This window comes from Bos javanicus, chromosome 15, assembly GCF_032452875.1.
Source record: "Bos javanicus breed banteng chromosome 15, ARS-OSU_banteng_1.0, whole genome shotgun sequence".
NCBI lineage: Eukaryota > Metazoa > Chordata > Mammalia > Artiodactyla > Bovidae > Bos > Bos javanicus.
The window spans coordinates 23929428-23944477 of NC_083882.1; the positions used below are offsets into that span (position 1 = coordinate 23929428).

At 44.8% G+C, this 15050-nt stretch overlaps 1 protein-coding gene across 3 annotated transcripts in view; it reads left to right on the forward strand.

The window, feature by feature from the left end:
• Positions 1-261: 261 nt before the first annotated feature.
• Positions 262-15050, forward strand: part of TTC12 (tetratricopeptide repeat domain 12) — a 46744-nt gene continuing 31955 nt past the window's right edge. Inside the window, exons 1-7 of one of the 3 annotated variants that reach the window (XM_061440334.1) lie at positions 262-362; positions 1962-2034; positions 6738-6901; positions 7441-7462; positions 8112-8189; positions 9218-9339; positions 13601-13660. In XM_061440334.1, the coding sequence (XP_061296318.1) occupies positions 1977-2034; positions 6738-6901; positions 7441-7462; positions 8112-8189; positions 9218-9339; positions 13601-13660 (504 nt within the window). In that variant the 5' untranslated portion in view covers positions 262-362; positions 1962-1976. Of the gene's footprint in view, positions 363-589; positions 770-1961; positions 2035-6737; positions 6902-6928; positions 6994-7440; positions 7463-8111; positions 8190-9217; positions 9340-13600; positions 13661-15050 lie in introns of those variants that run through there. The other 2 variants (XM_061440335.1, XM_061440336.1) reach the window with 2 other exon arrangements.

A 15050-nucleotide genomic window follows, 5' to 3' on the forward strand; every position in this document is an offset into this window, starting at 1 on the left:
ACCGCTGTTGACCTTGCCCGTTTGGGGCCAAGGATTATTAAACTAATGGAAGTGACACCACCGACCCTGCCCCAATCCTAGAGGAGAAAGAGGTGAAAACCTGGCGCTCATTTAGGGATCAGCGCAGGTCACTTGGGCTTTTCTGCCAGCCCCGTCCACATTTCCTTCGTGCTGATCGGAGATCCCTAGCCCGAGCTGGCCCTGAACTTGACTGCGCGCTCCCGAACTAGAGCGCGGGGGCGGGGCGGGGCGGGGCTTCGGAGATAGAGCCACGCCCACCTCCGGCCCCGCTCCTCCCCGGTTCGAGTCGGCCACCGCCAGCCCACAGCCGCCATTTCCTGTCCGGACGGTGGCGCGGTCAGGTAACTGCAGCGGGGTGGCCCAGCCTGCGCACGTTCAGGTCTAGTCCTGATCTCTCCGTCAGAACTGAGCAGAGGACACTAGTTTGGGCTCCAGTGGATGGGACGGGATCAGCTGTGGGTTAGGACTCCTACGGCGGGCACTGGGCGGGTGGACGCTGTGGAGCAGTTGCTAAGCAACGATGTCGCGTCCCCGCCCTCCTGCGCCGGGTGGGCGGGGCGTGTCTGGGCCCCAGCACACATTGAGGCTCCAGGCGACCCGCAGGCTTCTAGCCGGTGAAGCGCGCACTGCAGAACTTCTTGGGCCTCCCCTCGCCCTGTCCTTCTCGTCCCGTCGTGGGTTTGCTGGCTAGGCAGGGAGCGCCCTCAGACCCCGCCCTGGGAGCCGAGGGCTTGGTGCCTGCCCCAGGGTAGTTCTCCGGCCTTCTGCCCCTCCTAACCTCGAGCACGTTAACTCACTTGGCTAGGCCTCAGTTCCACCAGAGCCTAAATTGTTAGAGCTGGAAAGAAGCCTATGGATCATTTAGTTAAGCCACAAGTCCCCTGCCCTGATTTACAGATAACGATGCCTCACAATAACCAGTCATCATCGAGAGTGCCTGGCACTTTTAATTAGTCTGCAAATAGCCCTGTTTGCTAGAACCAATGAGGCTTATAAGGCTCAGAGAGGTTGTGACTTTAGCTAAGGTAGCACAGCTTATATAACTGGTGGAATCTCAAAAGAGATCAAATAATTCACAGCTTGTTCCTGGCAGATTTGGAATTTCCAATTAAATGTGGCTTCGAAGACTACTAAAGACTATTTGAAGACTATTAAACCTAACTGTAATCAGAATTACTTGCTTAGAGAGTGCTTAGAACTGTACACTTCTGGGTACTCTTTCAAGCATACTGAGGGGGTCTGGGCTAAGGCTGAGAAATCTGTGTACTAAATCAGTTTTTGCTTGATTTTTATGATCTTTGGGTGGACCTTTGGGAACCACTGGCTACAGCATGAGGCCTTTTCACTCAAAAACAGCTAAGAGGTGATCCATCTAAAGTACCTGGAGAGAAGAAGATAAGGCTGGACTATCAGGTTCCAGTCCCTCAGTCAATTTGTAGCTTCTCTTCACTTCTCAGAAACAAGCCCGAGGCTTATATTTTAAATAAATTTGAACATGTAGATGCAGATTACCTGTTTCTGGTTACCCGTCACAAGGTCAGGTCCAAACTTCTGGCTGGGCCAGCCCGTCAAGATCAAAGTCAAGGGTTTGTGTCCTCTATCCCTGGTGGCTTGTCTGCTGCTCCCCCTGGTCTCTTGCACACCGGATCCCTTATCAGCAGTCAGTGTGGGCCTTGTAGGGACATTTTGCAGAGCAGTTTCCCCATTGGAGGAGGCTGGCAGCTTTCTGGCAATATCACTACATGTAATGAGTGTTCCTTGGCCTTAACAGGAGTCAGAATGAAATAGATCACCCGGCTTGTTATTCATGACTTTTGTAAACACAAATCTGTCTTTAAAATAATCACTTGGCTCTTGGTTTTAGCAGGCTAATAAGCCTGACGAATTCTGTTTAGTGTTTTATTATTATTAATTTTCATCGTCTGTGCTGCCTCCCTCAGGGATTCTGGTTCACAATGGCTGACTATCAAGAGGAAGACTTGCAGAAATTTCTTAAAAATGTGGATGAAATCAGTAAGTACCAGTAAATCCTATACAAATTAAATTTTACTCTAGGAAAGTGGAGTGCCTAAAGAGAGATGATCACTCTAAGTTAGTTCCTGGGTTGCCTGACAGGTTTATGACTCTTAAGAAAAAAAAAAAAAGTCACTGAGATTAAACAGAAGAGGGTATTGAGAAGCAAGTAATACTGAAGACTGGGGCTAAAATTTTCTGGCTGTTAATTGGTATCAGTGAAGCTGTTAATATTCTGATTGGAATTCAACCACTCTTCTCCGTATTCTTTCCCCTTCTGTGTAGAAGCAGGTCAAAAGGAGCTTCCGTTTCCCCATCACCAGTGAGCCTAGCTCTTCCGTTTGAGGTCACTCAGGAGCCTCATTGATCTGGAATCTGTCTTGTCTGGGGGGAGAGCCATTTCTGGTTTTGAGCTGCAGCACGTGCGTTTGTATTAAGTCACTTCAGTCCTCTCCGACTCTGTGACCCTGTGGAGTGTAGCCCACCAGACTCCTCTGTCCATGGGATTCTCCAGGCAAGAATACTGGAGTGGGTTGCCATGCCCTCCTGCAGGGGATCTTCCCAACCCAGGGATCAAACTCGCATCTCATATGTCTGCTGCGTTCATAGGCAGGTTCTTTACCACTGGTGCCCCCTGGGAAGCCCTTTGAGCTGCAGAGGCAAAGTCAAATGGCTTCCCTTAGTGTCCATCACATTACATGGACGGCTCCTGGTTGCCACACCCCTGTCTATTCCTCTAGGCAGGAAGACCCTTCCGAAGCTCAGACAAGTTCTCAGAGGACACGCTGATCACACAGACCGTCATACAGGAGATTCCGAAGTACCCAGTCCCTGTTCAGACTTCAGGGAGCTTGTTTGAGGGTCAGTCAGTTCAGTCGCTCAGTCATGTCCGACTCTTTGCGACCCCGTGGACTTTTAGAGAGTAGAAACAAGAAAACCGACAATAAGGCAAAACTTATCTAATAGAAACATATTGAAGTTGTCGCTTCTCACGGGCTGTGTGGGTCCAGAGAATAAAATCGTTTTAAAAATAGTCCAGGCAGCTTCATAGATGATTCATCCTTGGTGTGTTCTCTGCGTTTGTCACGGGCCTCTCCTCTGCCCGTCCCCCACATGTTGTTCTGGCCTGGCCCACTGTTCACCGCTTTCTCTGCCGGTGGTTTAGCCCAAGCGTGTGGTTTTAGCTCCCACCCTTGTTGATGACCCCATGTCCCAATTGCCACCAGCCACGTTTTTGATCTTCAGCCTCTATGCCAACTGCCACATCCATGTGTCCCTCAAACACCAGGAGCTTCCTGTGTCCAGAGTTCATTTGATTGTCTCTTTCCTCTCTGTCCCCCGACCCCTAATAAAACTTGCTTCTCCTACCCTCCCCATCAATCTCGTCTCACTTGGTGGCACTATCATCCCCTAAATTTACAAGTCATACTGGCCTACCCCTCCTCTCTCAGCCCTGAATTTAATCAGCCCTCGGATTTGCTTGCTTTCTTCAGCTCTGTCCTCTCCCAACTTCCCTTTGTTCTGCTTCTCTAATCCAGACTATTTCAACAACCCCCTGATTGGGTTTCCTGCCTCTAGGCTCACACTCCCCACAGAGTAATGTATCTAAAATGCAAATCTGACCCAGACACTTCTCTGCTTGGATTCTTCCCGCAGTCACAATAAATTTCAAGCTCTCATCAGGACCTGAGTCCTCCCGTGACCCTGCCCTTGCCTCTCGCCTCTCCTTACCTCACACTTGAGCAACAAACTACTTCTGTTCCCCACACACCCCCCTGAAGCTCCTGCTCTGCCTGTTGGCTTTCTTCCCTCTGCCTCTTCATCTTTATTTATCTGGCTAACACTCATTCATACCCCAAGTTCATTCCCATACCATTGATGTCAATACTGTATGTAGAACTTTCTGTGATGACAGGTATGTTCTATAATCTGCAGTGTGCACGATGTCATCAATGGCCGCAGGTGGCCATCGAGGGTTTGAAATGTGACTAGTACTACTAATGGAGTTCCCCTAATGTTTCATTTATTTGTAGTTGTTGTTTAGTCGCTGTCATATCCAACTCTTTTGCGACTCCATGGACCCTCCAGAGTAGCCCACCAAGCTCCTCTGTCCATGGGGTTCTCCGGGCAGGAATACTGGAGTGGGTTACCATCTCCTTCTCCAGGGGATTTTCCTAACCCAGGGATTGAACCCATGTCTCCTGTTGGGCAGGCGTATTCTCTGCCTCTGAGCCACCAGGGAAGCCCCAGGGGTCAAACCTTCATCTCTTGCCTCTCCTACATGGCCAGTCAGATTTTTGACCACTGTGCCACCTGGGATGTCTTATTTCATTTATACGTAACTTAAATGTATATAGCCACATGTGTATAGATTCTATACATTCATTTCTTGGGTGCTTATTATGTATTGAGTGTTGCTAGACCCTGGATGCTAAAGCTGAAACTCCAGTACTTTGGCCACCTCATGGGAAGAGTTGACTCATTGGAAAAGACTCTGATGCTGGGAGGGATTGGGGGCAGGAGGAGAAGGGGATGACAGAGGATGAGATGGCTGGATGGCATCACTGACTCGATGGACGTGAGTCTCAGTGAACTCCGGGAGATGGTGATGGACAGGGAGTCCTGGTGTGCTGCGATTCATGGGGTCGCAAAGAGTCAGGCACGACTGAGCGACTGAACTGAACTGAACTGAAGGTAAATCTCCATACAGACTCATGGATATTTAATACAAAACTATCATGTCTGTTTTCTTGCTCAAATTGTTTCCATTTTGACCACTGGGAGCTCTTTTGATCAAATTTTATAATTTTCTCCATAAAGGTCTTGCATACATTTTGATGGATTTATTTTGGTATTATAGATAAAATATTCTCTACTCTAGGAGGTAGGGGGGCTTCTGTGGTGGCTCAGGTGGTAAAGAATGTGCCTTCAGTGCAGGAGACCCGGATTTGATCACTGGGTTGGGAAGATCCCCTGGTGAAGGGAGTGGCTACCCACGCCAGCATTCTTGCCTGGAGAATCCCGTGGACAGGAGCCTGGCGGGCTGCAGTCCATGGAGTCACAGAGATGGACACGACTGAGCGACGAACAGTGCTACTGCTTGTGCCACCTGGGATAGATCAAAATCCCCAGAATGTTCCGTGTAGAATTCAAAAAGCTGATTCCAGAGTTCACATGAAAGGGTAAAGGGCCACGAAAGTGCAGAAAATTTTGCAGAAAAATAAGAAGGTGGGATCCCCCTACTAGATGCTCAAGTTTTTTTATAAAGCTGTAGTAATTATGCATGGCAGTTTTGGTGCTGAAAAAGACAGGTCATCCGGTAGAACAGAATGAAGAGCCCTAGAGCAGGTTCACACATGCAGCATGAAACAGGGATGACGCAGTGTATCGGCGAGAAAGCAGGGACTCTTAAACAAATGGTGCTCCTGTCCTACACAAAGTCAGCTCCAGGGGACTTCCTGGTGGTCCAGTAGTTAAAGACTCATGCTCCCACTGCAGGGGGCACAGGTTTGATCCCTGGTTGAGGAACTAAGAGCCCTGCATATCCGCACAGTCAAAAAAAAAAGAGCAAGTTGGCTCCAGGTGGATTAAATACCTTAATGAGAAAAACAAAATGTTGAAACTTTTAGAAGACACACAAGAGTGTATTTGTAAACTTAATATACACAAAAGCATAAGTCATAAGGGGAAATATTGGTACATTTAACACATAGAAAATCTCTTCAATGGAAGGTTCCATAAAAACAAAAACACACCATACCCAAGTAGAAAATGTTCACAAATATGTATAACAGTCCAGAATATATAAAATAATCATAATAAGAAAAAGACAAACAACCCAATAGAAAATAGGAGCAGGCAATTCACAGAAAAGGAAATCCAGATGGCCTACAAACCAATGAAAAGATGCTGGATCCCAGTCACATTCAAGAAAAGGCAAATGACAACATTAAAGAGATAAATGCGTTATAGTGAAAGCGACATGGAAGTATAACAACAAGTGTGAACAAGGATGTGGAGGCACAGGAACTCTCGTGCACAGCTTGTAGGAATACAAATTGATATAGCCTAAAGAATATGTCACATATGTGCATAGAGAAATATATACATGTATTCAACTCAGCATCTATTTGGTATAGAAAAAATTAAAAACACCTGGAGGTCCATCAGTAAAAGAATGAGTCACCTATGTAAAATAAGTGAAATGAATCAACTGGAACTATTTGTATCAAGAACATATCTCTAGAGCATACTAAGAGAAAAAAGCTAAGTTGCAAAAGAATGCAAGATGTTTAAATACATGCGAGATGTTAAGATGTTTAAATACATGCATTTACACAAACTCTGTAGTAGGTGAATACGTTTTGGGAGTCTAATAAACAGCATTGTGATTATAGTTAACAATACTGTACACTTTAAAGTTGCTGAAAGGGAATCTTAAATGTTCTCACCACTCACAAAAACAAATTGAAATATGAATATGTTAACTCATCTTGGTTTGGGAATCATTTCTCACTGTATACCTGTATCAGATGACCATGTGGTATACTGACTTACACATTGTCATGGGTCAATTGTATCTCAGAAAAGCTGGAAAAAATAAAAGTCCTTCCGCATGAAATTTACTGCACCATCATTGCTATTGAATAGGGTCTTTCTTTTTGAAGACCTTATGTGAATGATTCACCTGATTTCTCCTCTAGCCAGTTTAATTCAGGAGATGAATTCTGATGATCCAGTCGTACGAGAGAAAGCGGTCCTTGAGACAGAAAAGAGACTGCAGTTTACAGAGGGGGATCAAGAGGAGGACGAGTGCAGGACCACCGTGAACAAGACTGTGATCAGTCCCCCACAAGCTCCCACGAAGGTGCCCTTTCCTTATTGTGGAGTTATCTATGTGGACACAGCAAGGAAGCCTGCATGAAACAGAGGAAGGAGTGGTTTAATCTCAACTGCCTGGTGAGGCTGAAATAGACTTGTTCTTTAGAATCACTACATTTTTCACAAGGAAGTATAAACTCTGATATATTTTTCTTGGTCTTTCTGAGTCATCCTTACACAATCCTTTTGGTTAGTTTTAATCAAAATTTGGCCTCTCCACCCACTGAGATTAGGACCATTTTTAAGCTGTTAATGTAACAGTTTACTAACTCATAGTTCCAATTCATACAGCCACAGCTAGAGTCCCTGGTTTCTGCAGACTAGCCGCATAACAACTATGCCATAATCAGATCTCTTGATTTAAAGCAAGCCCCCTGAATTTGCAGCCTTCTAGAATTATGGTTAAAGGAAAGGACTCTACTCCCCCCTTGAAATTTATCTGCCTTCTTGGTTTGTATATGTGTAAATAAGAGAGTAGTTTTTGAAATTTGTTTCTTTGTTTTTATGATAACCTGTGCCCTGCAGGATGCAGATGAAATAAACACAGGTAAGGACAGCATCTCTCTTCCCAATGTGTATTATTCATTTAAAGTCAGTGTTTATTGATTGTGGCTTCTAGACCCTTAAATTATAGCCTCTGGGCTTACAAACAACCATAAACAAAAACCTACTGATCACCCAATTCTGTTACTAGTGGTCAGAGAGGATGGTGCTCAGAGGATTTTTCCTGTGTTCTGGCCAATCTTTTGTACACTGAATTCAGTTATTCTGTTTCATCCAATTTACTCTTAGCTACTCAGAAGGATCCAGAGAGCTTCTCAGTTGCTCAGCTCAGCAGCTCATTATGCTAAGTGGAACCAAAAAAGTCCGTCTTCAAAGAAAAACTCTTTTAAAAGGCATAATTCAAATTTGAAGCACCGACATAGTCATCATGTATAATAATACATCACACGGATTCCCATTTAATGTCAAATTAAGAAAATGTCATTTCAGTTGTCTCCGAAATCTGTGTGTGTGTGTGTGTGTGTGTGCATGCGCGCACGCATGCACCCACATGTGTGCGTGTGCCTACATGTGTATGCATGAAACGTGTGGCTCTAAAACTCTAAAGTGGCTTTCTTCTGAATTTGAGCTAAAGAACTGATTATAGTATTTGGATTTTTCTTTTTTAATATTTGAAATCACTCTGTTGTCAGAAGCCTTCTTGGCATCTCTGGAGAAAGATGCAAAAGAACGTGCCAAAAGAAGAAGGGAAAACAAAGTCTTAGCAGATGGTAATTGTCAGTCTTTTCACTTTTTAATGGCAGGGATGATTTGTGCTGGAAAAAGCAGGGGAGTTTATGCTGCTGTTTGAGGACATCAAGATTCCCAGTGGGTGGGTTCAGAATACGCCTGAGGCAGTGGGACCTGGCCAGGCAGAAACCTGTTTCCTCTTTCTGCTGCAACAGGCGGAGAGGCAGACACAGCCCTGAGATAGCCTCCACAGTCAGACCTGTTTCTAAGGCATATCGCTGAATGTAGCAGCACTAAAGGATGCTGGAAAGTAGGGAGGGGTGGGAGTGAGGTACCACTCTCTAGCCTGAGGCACAGATGAAGATGTGAAAAAGAAAAATGAACAAAGCTGGGTGAAAGTGAAAGTTGCTCAGTCGTGTCCGACTCTTTGCAACCCCATGGACTATATAGCCCATGGAATTCTCCAAGCCAGAATACTGAAGTGGGTGGCCTTTCCCTTCTCCAGGGGATCTCCCCAACCCAGGGATCGAACCCAGGACTCCTGCATTGCAGGCGGATTCTTTACCAACTGAGCTATGAGGGAAGCCCCAAGCTGGGAGAAAGGAGAGAGGAAATAAAGGAAAAGAAAGAGCTGGGGTTGTGTGTGTGTGGTCGTGGAATGGGGGGGATACATATGACAGAAGAATACTTTCAGCATTTACTTTATACCACTCAGTGCTATGTGCCCTGCAGATCCGAATGATTCCATATTTGCTAGAAAATTAGTTGTTTGAATCTCTTTATTAGACACTGAATGTGTGGATTTGCTCTTTGTGGCAAGCTTGGAATATTCCAAGCCTTGAGACAGAAACATTTACTTTTTCTGAGAAGCTGCTTAGAAGACTTGGGGAGGATTTATATAAAAGAAATCGACCCAGAATGATCTGCAGAGAGAAGGAAGTAACAGGCCCCCTTTGGATGGATGGACGTTCTAACCTTCAAAGTAGAGTTGGAAAATCAGGGCAGTGAAGCTTGAAAGAATTTTCCAGTGTGTGGGGAGAGCTCACCTGTATGACTTCTATTCTCACAGCCCTAAAGGAAAAGGGGAATGCAGCATTTGTCAGAGGTGATTACGAAACGGCCATCCTGTGCTACAGTGAGGGTTTGGAGAAGCTGAAGGACATGAAGGTGCTGTACACCAACCGAGCTCAGGTCAGTGAGGCAAGGTTGTGTCCACGGGATTTCTCCAGGGAGCAGCAGCTGTTAAGCTTGTGAAAGCAGAGAAGGGTGAGACTAGGTGGTACCCGCCGTGTGGTGGTAAACGCGTAGCAGCCGGCTCTGGTTGGGCTGGGGGTGGAGGCTGATCTGCATGGAGCATTTGCCAATTTCCATGGTGTAAATACTCTTCACTATGCTCCAGTTTCAAGCTACCAACTTGGACTCATTAAAGGAGAACTTGGGAATAGCTACACATAATCAGCTGTCTCCATAGTAAAAGTCACCCATCTCCTCACTGATGGTTCCCAGGCACTTCACCCCGTGTATAGCTGAGAAAGCCAGTGGAATGAGATAGCCTGTGAAACCTCGGAATTCTGCCACCACTGACTTAGTTCATCCTCTTTTTTGATGCCAGTTTAAGGCTGCTAAGGGTTACTCTCTTGTTAATTTCTTACTCATTGTATGAATCCCTCCTTGATTAAGATTCTGTGATTGGGTATACTAGAGCTAATGGTCCTGAGCCAATTTCTCAGAAATTTTGAGTTTGTAAAACCCCCGATACTTCCATTTAATATCACAGATGAGCTCAGATTTCTGGAACACCAGATAAAAATCATTACCTTGATGTTTATCATCTACTCCTTAATGAAGGGACGAGATGAATAGTTTTCAGTTGAAACAGAAATGCCACCTGTGACCTTATCTTTGAAAAGTGCTTGCGTTTGTGTATGGGAGAGCTGTCTCCTGCTCAGGCCTGAAAAATTGGCAGATTCGTGGACATGATTATCTGATGATCAGAGTATGTCAGCAGGGCCTGGGTGAGATGAACTTGACACCATGTCATTGACATGGATCCTCGTCAGCTCCAATTTTGTAACTCAGGATTAAGAATACCCTGCTGTGGTACGTTGAGGAAGAGTGCAAGAAACAGGACGTCAGCCGTCCAAAAAGGCTGGACCGTGGCAATGATTTAATGATAAATAAAATCCAAGCACAACGTAAACTCGTTAGTTCACCAGTTTGGATAAATCAGTCTCGAGTTGAGGTGTCATTTACCTACCCCCATTTGTGGAGAAAAAAATGTAAGGAAGAGAATCGGTAAATAAAATGGCCAGAGGTTGATTTTTGCCATGTCCATTTTATCGCCCTCACGAGATTATACACTTTTTGAGGGTAAAAACTGCCATAGACGTTTCCCCCTAATGCTGTGCTTATAACTGATGTTCAATAAATCCTTATTAAGTTATATAACACTTGCTGGAGGCACAGAAAGTCCACTTGAGGGAGTGAGGTTTCTGTTGACACGTCAAAAGAAACAGCTATAAATACAAACAATTAATATGATAATTATAGTTCTTTTTTATTTATCACAAATTTGGTCTCCAAACCATTTACCTACGGATGCTTATTCAGTCTTGTTACTCTGAAGTTACTTGAAAGCTGTAAAATTGAATTCCTTTAGAAAGTTATATAATGCACACTTACATCTAACTCACATGGTCTATACCCTGATTACTCTAAATTAGTTACATTTTTACTGTACTCAAGTTTAAGCAGTACTTTGATTAGTTCTGGAGAACCACATTAAGAATGACTGTGGATAAAAATAGGTAAATGCAATGAAAAGCTTTAGGGAGGCAATTCCTTCCTCTTTTCCCAAAGAGAAAGCTTATTCAGAGACAAATAAATACAAAATGTGCTGCCTGGTGTTAGGAACCATTTGAACCATTGACTATTTTTAAAATGCCTCCCTGTATGCATGCGGAGTTAGAAAACACTTAATAAGGACCCTGTGAATTGAGTGTCGCTGCTTGCTAGGGAGAAAACCTACCCTTCCATCGCTTTGTTTTTCTCCCGGAGCTAATGTTATGATCAATAGATTGCTGGTGTAATTTAGATAAATCAGGAGTTTAATTGCCATTTGGAAAAGTCGTTCTTTTCAAAATGTGGAAAAACAAAAGCAAACAGGAAATTTAGAGGGTGTTGAGTCCAAGCTTTAAAAGAGAAAAAGAAGGAAAAGCGAAAGGCTGTATAGAGAAATTGTTGAAGCCCATACAGAGTCTGCATCCTGAATAACAATGCCGTAAAGTCATGACTGAAGTTGTCTAGAAGGACGCTAGTTTCTTCCTCACATCCTCTGACTTCCAAATGAAACCCCAAACCCAGAGGAAAGGATGGTGCTTTATATAGAACAGAGAGCTCAAAGAGTCATCATCTTCAATTAGTACCAAATCCCTATTAATGAAAGCACTGCCTAGCCGCTTCCTTTCTATTGGTACAAAGAGCTGCCCAGCAGAAATTCCATTAACCTGCTGTTGCCTGCTCCCCCCTCAGTTTGGTTGACTGCTTAGATTTCTCGTGAATTATAACACTAACTCATAATTGGTTTGTCCATGTAGATATCGCACCCGATTTATTGTTCAGAATGTCACAGTGCCCTGGTACGGTTTTGGTCATGGGCAAACCTGTTGTTGGTGACTAATGGGACCCTGGGGCCTGGTTTTCCTTTCCTCCAGTAGGATGATCACTGCTGCTTCTTAGGGAACTTTCCGAAAGAAGAGCACTTAAAGTCTACTTTGTGCAACTTGACAAGAATTTATTAAGCATCTTTCATATCCAGTAATTAATACAGAGGGTTTAACAGCCTTGGTGCAGACTTTCATTTGCTTATGTGCCACAGTTCTTGGAAACTGTAAATGATCTAAATTCTTAAGTTAGTTCAGTTTGAGTGAATCACAGAATTCTGAGTTAATGCCTGATTTTCAAGATTTTCCTCAATTGTAGGGGATCCCAGAAGAGAGCTGCAAGGCATTTGAAACCAAGGGCTCCTGGGGATAGTTTGACTCTTATATGTCAGCTCATTTCCTACATGAGCTCATTTCCTGTATGAGCTCATTTCCTGTATAAACTCCTCCTCCTTGCTGCACTCAGGAGGAAAGAAGCAAAACTTTTTCTTGATCATATTTTGGTAACAGCTTTATTGAGGTACAGTTGCTATAACCAATAATTCCCCTATTGAAAATGTACAGTTCAGTGGTTTCTATTCACAGGATTGTGCAACCCTCACCACAACCAATTTTAGAAAACATTTTCATCGTCCCCCAAAGAATCCCATACCCTTTAAGCTCCTCAATCCTTTTGTCCTCCCCCACACCAGCTCTGGGTCACCACTAATCTACTTTCTGTCTCTGTACACCTCTATGCACCTGACTGTTCTGGGCTTTTCATGTAAATGACATCATCCAGTATTTATCCTTATGCGTCTGGCTTCTTCCGTTCAACAGTGTTTTCAGGGTGCATCCATGTTGTAGTATGCATCCGTACTCCCTTCCTATTTATTGTCAAATATTTTATTATGTGAATCTAGTACATTTTATTTACCCATTCATAAGTTGGTGGACATTTGAGTTATCTCTGCTTTCTGGCTATTATAAGTAATGCTGCTCTGAACATTGGCATGCAACTTTTTGCATGAACATATACGTATAGGCCCCTGGCTATATACCCAGGAGTGAAATTGCTGTATCATATGGCACCTCTGTGTTTTACCTTTTGAGGAAATGTTAGACTGTCTTCCAGAATCACTGCAGTTCCCACCAGCAGTGGATGAGTGCTCTGATTTCCTACGTCCTCACCAACACTTGTCATTATCTTTTTGATCCCCTTTCTCGTTTGGTTTCCTTCTGGGACATTCACAGCAGGGTCGGCTCCAGGAACTGGCTTTTCCTTTCGAGGGGTGTTTAGTGTGCTGGGTATTTTCTGTTTGCCGCCACCGCCCAGATCCTTCTGTGCCCTGGGGGACGGACTGACCTCTGTGGACTGGCCTCTTGCCTCCCCAGCTTTCTAACTTCCATTTGGCCAGTGAGATCAGAAGGAAGGAGGAAAGTGAACTGGGGCTTTCTCCTCCAGCTTCCGCTCTACTAAAGGCCTCAGCTCCTCTTAAGCAGCGCTCTTCACAAAGCAGCCCTCTTCCGTTTTGGCCATTACTCCTCCTCCTGCCCCTCAGGTCCAGCAGTGGTGCTGGCTGGCCACTGCTAGTCTCCATCTGCCCTGCACTCACCCTGTAAATAGTCCCTTTATTAAACTCCCCAGTATGAGTGCCATCTGTTTCCTGCCGGCACCCTGATTGGTGCAGGCAAGGACCAGTTATTAATACTTCGCACCGCTCTCTCCTGCCCGACTGCGCTTTCTGCATTGACTGAAGACTGCTCGCTGCAGAACTGTGTGTGAATAGCAGCTATTTGTGTCTCTACAGGCTTATATCAAACTTGGGGACTACCGGAAGGCACTGGTGGATTGTGACTGGGCTCTGAAGGTAAGAAGGTTGTTTCCTCTTCCACATGATGGAGGGGGGATTGCTCAAGGCTGGGTGTCTCAGTCCTGAAGTCAATAGAGGGGAGGTGTGGTTGTATCATAGTGGGAAGTGGTGTGGACGCTGCAGTCAGAGCCTCGGTTTCCTCATCTGTAAGATGGGAGAGAATAGAATTGTTGTGAGGGTTATGATAACCCCTGTGGTGCCTCACCCAGGGGAAGTACTCTAGAGGAACTGTTGTTAACATTGGCTTTGCAGGGTGTCGTCACAACGGCTCACCCTTCACTGTAGTGTTAGCAGCCGCTTTGCTCCTTGTGATGGTGGAGATGCGTCTTGCGCTTTCTAGAGCCAACCTGGGGGGCTTGTTTCTGCCATGTGGCCATCCTTCCTCATCAGCTCGTCCTTTTCCCCTCCAGCTCTGCTCATTCAGAAATGTGTCCTAGCACGCCTCTTTGTAGAGAAATAATCAGAAGCAAGATTTTCTGTTGTTCCGCCTGGATGCTAGTCAGGCCTCAGGCAGATAGCATAATACTGTGCGTGGTATTTCTGCCAAAATAGATAGTCAAAGGTAGAGAGAAGGAAGGACTGTTGGTGGAAATCTTAGAAGGGTTTTTAAAAGAGAAATGTCATGATCACTTCTTTGGAACATTATTTCAGATGACTAAATATTTAAATAACCCTTAATCCACATTCCCCCAAGTTACTCTGTCACAAGGGCCTTTAACTAAATAATCAAAACCAATGCCTCTCAACCTTCCTTGCCAACGTGCTAACAGAAGGAACATGAGCCCCTGGAGGGTCTAAAAGCAGAGAGCATGAAATTTCTTCTCAGATGCAAATTATTTCTAGGAGCCCCTGGTGGCTCAGATGGTAAAAAGTCTGTCTGCAGTGTGGGAGACCGGGGTTCGATCCCTGTGTTGGGAAGATCCCCTGGAGAAGGAAATGGCAACCCCCTCCAGTATTCTTGTCTGGAGACTCCCATGGACTGAGGAGCCTAGCAGGCTACAGTCCATAGGGTTGCAAAGAGTCGGACAAAACTGAGCGACTTCACTATATCTTGGAAATCCTTGCACGTTTTGCACTGCACACCATTAAATGTATCCATCTGTTTTAATATAACCGTATTATTTTAAATAACTTATAATCAAGTAAAGTTGAAGTGCCAGGAAGATATATCAGGTTTATCCTGGGCTTGGTTTCCCAGGTCCAGCCTAACCCATCCCAGAGCTCCTCGCCACAGCAGCACGTTGGCCCCACCTACTTCCTTACTTTCTATTGAGAAGGTAAGCAAGGAATTTGAAACTCATCTTTCTAATAACAGTTTCTAAAACAGGAGAGTCTCTCCAAAACAGACATCTGGAGTGCTTGGTTTCTTTACCCCCTAAAAGATATG